General features: G+C 41.3%; 1 protein-coding gene across 1 annotated transcript; it reads right to left on the reverse strand.

Annotated features, from left to right (window-relative positions):
* Nucleotides 1–692: 692 nt before the first annotated feature.
* LOC141542879 (stonustoxin subunit alpha-like) lies at nucleotides 693–6202 on the reverse strand. Its single transcript, XM_074267559.1, has 3 exons — nucleotides 5572–6202; nucleotides 2772–4811; nucleotides 693–811 (listed from the first exon to the last, which is right to left on the reverse strand). The coding sequence occupies exon 2, from the start codon at nucleotides 4417–4419 to the stop codon at nucleotides 3343–3345; it is 1077 nt and encodes a 358-aa protein (XP_074123660.1). The 5' UTR covers nucleotides 4420–4811; nucleotides 5572–6202; the 3' UTR covers nucleotides 693–811; nucleotides 2772–3342.
* Nucleotides 6203–7183: the final 981 nt, after the last annotated feature.

Here is a 7183-nt window from a genome sequence, read left to right on the forward strand (position 1 = left end):
GGGATTCCTTGTTACGCACTGATTTTTGATGCTGCTGATATTTCCTCTGAATGTTCTTCATATTTGCTAGGGCAGAGCGGGTCTCATTTGACTCCTCTGATGCCATATTCTTCTTACAGAAAGTTCCCTTAGAGTTCTGTCCCTGGCCTGTTGGCTCTTCTCCCAGCTCCTCTTTTAACTGCTTAATATTTTTTTGAATGTAGGTATATACATCATTTGAGTAACAGTGCCAGTTATTTTTCCAGAGAACCCCTTCTACCATCCCCATCAATTCCTTTAGTTGGGCCTCCTATTCCTCCCCTTCAACTTTATTGTTGAAAGCACAGTGAAATCCTTCACAAACCCTAGTCAGCCACAATAAGTTTTTGTTGTCTGTTGTATTTAAGTATTTTGTCAGGGTTTCCAGACCTAAATCTTCTTTCCTGGTGAAGACATGGATGGTGTGAGACAGGATTCCAGCTCCAAATATCTCCCGGATGCGCCTGAGGGTTTCCTTGTCCTCACTGGTGTACCAGCCCACCTGGATCACCAGAAGCAGGGCATGAGGCCCTGGTGATGAGAGTACCATACTGCCACAGATCTCCAGATCTCCATTTGTTTGGGCTTTGGAGGAAAAGATATCTGGGGTGTCGATGACAAGTGTCCTTCCATCCCATTCTCTGCTCTCTCTCTGGCAGCTCTTGGTCACTGGCCTGGAATTGAGCTTTGACTCAAAGACTTTTTTTCCCAACGATGCTATTTCCACTGGCACTCTTCCCACTTCCTGTCTTCCCTACCAGGATGAGTCTCAGCTCTTTCGGCATCATTGGATCTGGAAAGCACCAACATGAAAATGAGAAAGTCAGAATTCTGAACGATGTAAACATCCCTTTTCTCTATTGAGCCAAATCATATTGGAAAACACAAGCCAACCTGTCATTGTTCTTGTTAACAGATGGACCATGGAAAGTCAAAATGGCTCTTCCCATTCTTTGAACATCTGCATTACTCCTCTCTCATGAAAATCTCTGATCTCTTTTATCCCTCTTGCAATATGAGCTGTCATTAGATTATGAACTCCTCAAAGATGAAGACAATCTTCTGTCTCTTTCTGTAGCCCCTGTGTACAGCAGTGTCTGGCCATAGTCACTATTTAATGAATTCTTACTGACTGTCTGACTAACCCAGTGTAGTCAGGGGAGACAGCATTACATGGTTAGTAAATTCCATAAAGATGACTGACAACTAACTAAACAGCTTTACAGCAGATTCTGAATCAATGTGGTTGATACCAATGTCGTGGTGTCTGATACCATCATGCTGGTTTGGGATTATCATCTGTTAATTATACTATTGTGAGAGAAAGGATAGGACAGTGATATCTAGGATAATATTTTCAGAGTCAAAATGCTTTCTTGGCATTTCCCTTTAATAATATAGCTAAAAAAAGGTCAAAGGCTAAGAACCTGGGAATAGGAATTGAGGATATAATTTCAAAAAAATTAAAACACTCTTGATCCACTAGATAAAGCAAAATAGCCCAAAACATTGTTTTCTCATTATGTGACATTTTCCAAGTTCAAATTTTTTATCATTGTTAGCTTCAGTTTCCTTGACATAGAGTGATGTCCAAGGACGTGGGGATTGGGGAGGAGGAAGGAAGTATGGGAGTTTGGAATTTTATTTCTCTAAGCTAGAAATGCTTGGATTTAGATGAGTGTTAAATTAATTGAAAATTTCTCTTGCAGATGTGATTAAAACATAGAATAAAGTATTCATTTTTTCTTTAACATACAATTATATGAGTGTATGTGTCTCATCAAAGAATTCTCAGTTCTCTAAAATTAAAATGACTAAAAAGTACTTTACATAGAAATGGACTGAATAAAATTAAATTCTTTCATGATTCATAATGTACTTTAGTTCATCATGAAAAATATACATTATCAGCCATAAATGATCAAGAAAATTTGAGTTATTTAAGTTTTGGAAGTTAGAAGTGAAGAATTTTTTGTGCATGCATTCTTTTATATTTTTTCTCATGTTTGCCTGATTTCTCATCTACTCAATCTCTTTTTTCTGGAGAATATTTAGAAGAAAGATGTGAAGCTACCCTAAAAGCAAGCAATGATTATAATTTTTTCCATATTGAATGCAAATTATCATTATGACCATTATTGTTGTTGTTATTGTTCTTACTGCTTCCTATTCTGATTATGTCTAGTCTTGTCTATCCCTGCATGTGGAAAAGAGACAGACATCTCAGACTCCCCAAGAAGAAATTGCACAGAAGACATATGAAGTAGCTAGGAGTCAGAAGAGTCGACATACTATGATGCTCATTTTATCATGTTAAAGAACATTTTTGAAATTCTTAAGTCAGGAAATTTAAGCTGATTTTCATTTGAAAAAATAATTTTGTATCAAAGACTATTTTTATATACCTGTAATGAAAACCATTGCTCAAAAAAATTGGGGAATAGCTGTCAATTTTGATTATTTTCAATAGGAAGAATGTCAGACACTTAATTTAGTAATTGGAATTGGTAAATATATTATCTCCCTGACATTCTTCTGGGAGGGGTAGGAGTAAAATTTGATTCCTCAGACAGCTCCACATTAAATAGACCCTTACAAACTGTAAATAAGTCTCTTACAGTCTGAGATTCTGTAATTTCATTGAGTGGACTTTGTGAGTCAATAAGAGTAACGGATCAATCCCAGCAACCCTTCAAATATTCCAATAATAGGAAATATCATTATGAATTAGTATTGCTAAAAAAGCCCCTTACCAAGGATTAAAGCTTCATCTGTAGTAAAGGACGTCTTCACTGGGTCATTCACATCACTGCTATAACCAGTCCAGCCATCATCATACACAGCAGAAACTCGGAATCTGTACACAGTCCCAGGAGTCAATCCATCAATGTCCCAACAGTTCATATTACATCCTGTTCTGTGTTCATACCATTTTCCTTGCCCCTCTTCATCCACAGCCTCAGTTTCCTTTTTGTATTCTATTTTATATTCCTTGATCTTGTCGTGCACTCCACAGAAATCTGGACACTGCCAGTCTAGGATTACATACTCTGGTATTATGAAAACAACTTTTGGCTTCCCAGGAGGGCAAGTGGGAGGACGTGTCCTCACAGTAATGCTCACATCACTTTCACTGAGCCCCAGCTCACAAACCTCAGCAAACTTGAACAGATAATCTGTGCTAGGCTCAAGGCCACTTACTTTGAAGACGTCTGGTTTTCCAGACACAGGGATGACAGTCCAGGCTTCTTCCCCTACAACCTGGTACTCTACCTGACAGCCAATGATCTTCTCCTCCCTAGCACTAGCTGGGGTCAGTATGATCTAAACACTGGCTTGTGCAATCTCAACTATCTGCAGAGGAGGAGGTTTAAGTGGCAATTCAAAATTGGAGCTGACCAGCAGTCCCTTTTCATAAAGATAAATGGAGACCCCCTGCTTCTCCTGCTCTGGGACAGATGCCACAATGAACTGAGTCTTCTCAGTGGAATGATTGGCCCTGGCAAATGCTGAAAAGGATTCTGCCAGTTGTATGGCTTTTCTCCTTGTCTCTGTGTCATTGATCCAAGAGGAATATGTCTTTTGCTCACAGCCAGAACTTAATGGTGCTGGATCCCGAAGCCACTGTTTCCAATCTGCTAAGTAGGATTCCTCCTGCAAGGAGGTGAATGCAAACACCAGGATAAATCTGTGGGGAGAGCCCAATATCACACTGTCCAACTCATTCTGGTCAGCTACGACCTGCAGCTCCTTCAGAAGGGCGAGGTAGGACTTTATCACCTTCATCTCAAAGAGCTTCTCAGCTAGAAATTCAGAGAGCCTCCTGGTGCTGAATGGGGACTGGCTTTCCCTAGATAAAACACTAGTTAGCTCATCTTCCTCTGCTCTGCCCTCCCAGATGAGGGGTAAGGTCTTGGCTATTTCCTTCTGTAAAAGCTGTCTGTGCTGCCTATTTAACTCCTGGAAAAGCCTGATCTTTTCCTTAGTTGCCAAAAAGACTGAGAGATCTGGTGCCTCCAGCATGTCATTGCACTTCTTATCACACTCACATAACTTCTCCAGAGTGTCCTGGGCTTCCCATACCAAGTTCATGCTGATCCCTCGAGCCAGCCTGGCAGCCTTGGAGCTCAGCTTCTCCAGAGGGTACAACCAGACTTGGAGGGGCACCCCACAGCCCTTAAGCAGCTTAGGAAGGGAGGCATAGACTTGTACTGCATCTTCATAAGTCACTGGATTGGTCTCAAGGACAAAATCCCCATAAAATTTACACCTGAATTCCTTAGTTGATGTTACTTGACTGTCCTCCATTTTTACCTCTCCCCAAACTTTTCCTGATACTTTGGGAATCTTTTCTACATTAGCCTTCAATATTCCTTCTATATCCTTGATGTTTTTATCCATGGAACCTTTCTAATCAAACACAAAGAAAGCCTGGGCCCCATAGAGCACTGCAGTGACCACGTGGGTGGCAGTTCCATTATCAAACACATCATGGTAAGAAATATTCTCATCCCCCAGGTGGCTCATGGTTGGGTGGCAATACTGGGTAGTCGTACTGTACTTGAGAGTGACCCGAGCTTGCTGTTGGGAGGTCTTGATGTCACATAAATATTTGGCAGAGCCTCCTACTTTAACCAGGTCCCCAAGGATACTTGCTTTCAGCTCTCCAGTGATGTTCATGGCATTGGTCTTTTCCTCCATGGAGTCAGAGGTGATGATGTCAAACTCAGTCTTATATTGATCTTCTATGGTCACATTTCTCTCTAGAGTCTCCTTGTTCCATAAAGTGACACCTAGAATGGGACAGAGACATTAGGGAGGAAATGGCAGATTGCAGGGGACCACAGCCTCCTCACTGAAAAGGCAATAAATTATATATAATTTATATATGTGCAGTCATAAAAACATATTCAATGTGTCATGTTGTATATTCCACACTGCAAGCCTCAGGCTTATCAAGGGAAAGTGATAAGACTGCCTACCCAAACACATTCCCCTTAATTCCTCATTCTGCACCATCATGTTTTCCTTTCTCCTTCAAGGCTACTCTTCAACTTTATATTAAGCAGACTGGTTAGCATGGAAAATGCCTTGGATGTGTGTGTGTGTGTGTGTGTGTGTGTGTGTGTGTGTGTGTGTGTGTGTGTGTGTGTGATAATTTGCACCATCATCTCCCACACAGTATGTCTAACTCACCTATGTCTCCGACCTTCTCTCTGAGTAAAAGGCTTTTTCCAAAGCTCAGTATTCTCCTTCTTGGAGCTTGCAAAATTGCTTCTCTTTTTGATCTTTCCCTTCTGAGGTTGAATCAGCCCCTCCTCTCCCTGCCCTCTTCAGATATCCCCAATCCTTCCTGGTTCGGATTTCCATTCCCCTGCATCTCCCTTCAGAACAACATGATCTCAGAGGGTTCTAACTCTGAGACATGATAATCACTTTGCTGGTCTCTGAATCTGACTTTCTGATTGATAATTTTTCACCAGAAGAACTCTTGCCCAATGCTGCCCTCTCCTGATATCTGGAACAAGGCTGTTCATTGAAGAGAGTAATTACCTGGGACGAGGGTATCCTGGCGACAATCATATAGGGACGACCAAGAGCTGGGATCTCCATTGGGCTCTTCCAGGTCAGGCTGGTGGAAGCTTGTTTCTGTGCCGTTTATCTAATGAAAGAAAATTGAGGTCTAGGGCAATCATCAGGGAAGTCACTCTCTTGCAGGATCCAAAGAGAAATGCCTCATTCTTCAGTGACCAAGCTCTCCCACTTCCTGTTAGATAGAAACCCAGCAGGGAGATAGTGACTGTTCTGAGAGAGAAAAACATCAGTCTTGTATGGAACTCACAAAGGAGCCAGACACGATAGGGTGAGTGCTCAGTTAAGAGAAAATTATAGAAACTGAAGTTCTGGCTTTACTTCATCTTCCATCCCACCTGGATAGGCAAATTGCTAAGTTGGATAGACAGTTGGCTGGGCAGAGTAGGGGTTGGGTTCAAGATTTCCACCCCCTGACACTTGCCACCTTATTCACGTCATGTGCTGACCTCATTCCCTTCTCTCATCTGCACCTGCTCAAGGGTCAGAAGTTTATTACAAAGAACCACTGCTGAACCTCTGGCCAGCCCTGAGTGCCCTGACTCTGGTTCTCCTCATCCCAAATCTAGAAGAAGGGGATGAGACTTTCAAACCCCCAGGACTTTGGCTCTTTGTTTACCTCTGTCAGAGAAAAAGAGTTCTAGATCTGTAATTATTGTTCATCCTTCCTTCTCAAAGAGGAACAATGATGTCACGAGATGAGGATGTCAGACATCTCTACACAGTCTTGAGATTGTCTGCCACTTCCCACCTTGCCCTTAAACATTTTTCCACAGGATATTCATGGTTTTCATAGGAGTAGGGAATTCCTGCTGAGGAAACTCCTACTAGTACAAGTCAACTCACATCCTGCAGTCCCCAGCTTTAGTAAATTTGCTGCAGCAATGAGAAGTTAAGGGATTTGTCCAGGTTACATAGCATATGTCAGAGATGGGTCTGGTGTCCTCCTGCCAGAATTCTTTGTTTCCTTGTTCCCCTGTTCCCTAGCTCTGAGGCCAGCTCTACCCACTGCCCCACAGTGCTTTTCATTTCCCTGCTTTGGATAAGGCTGATTATAAAATGACACCCATCATTTATACTTAGTGTGATGTTCAAAGACCAAAACACACAGATTTGTGACTGATGATTATGATCAACTTTTTTTAAATTGCAGGAAGTATGGGATTGGGGATCTATCTTCTCTTTAAATGTTATGGCCCAAGAGGAAGGTACCAGAATGTAATATGTAAAAATATTCTTTCTGTGTCAGTCTAGTACCTATGAGAGACTTTGTAAAAATTTTAATTAGGATTCAGATACTCTTTGAGGACTAAACCTATTCTGGAACATAATAATAAAACCCGGGTTTTTCCATCTGCAATTTCTATATTGTGTTTATTATGGAGGTGAAGCATTAGCCACAGTAGGAACTCAGAAATTTCTCCCATAAGATATCACAATCCTAAGAAGACTTTATGAAGTCAAAAGCATATTTGCAATGCCATGTTGAAATATCACTGACTTTTGTGTATATGTGCAAACAATCTGCAGCAAATGGCATCTGGAAATGAGCCTTGCTCATATATCCTGTCAA

This window comes from Sminthopsis crassicaudata, chromosome 5, assembly GCF_048593235.1.
Source record: "Sminthopsis crassicaudata isolate SCR6 chromosome 5, ASM4859323v1, whole genome shotgun sequence".
Classification (NCBI taxonomy): Eukaryota; Metazoa; Chordata; class Mammalia; order Dasyuromorphia; family Dasyuridae; genus Sminthopsis; species Sminthopsis crassicaudata.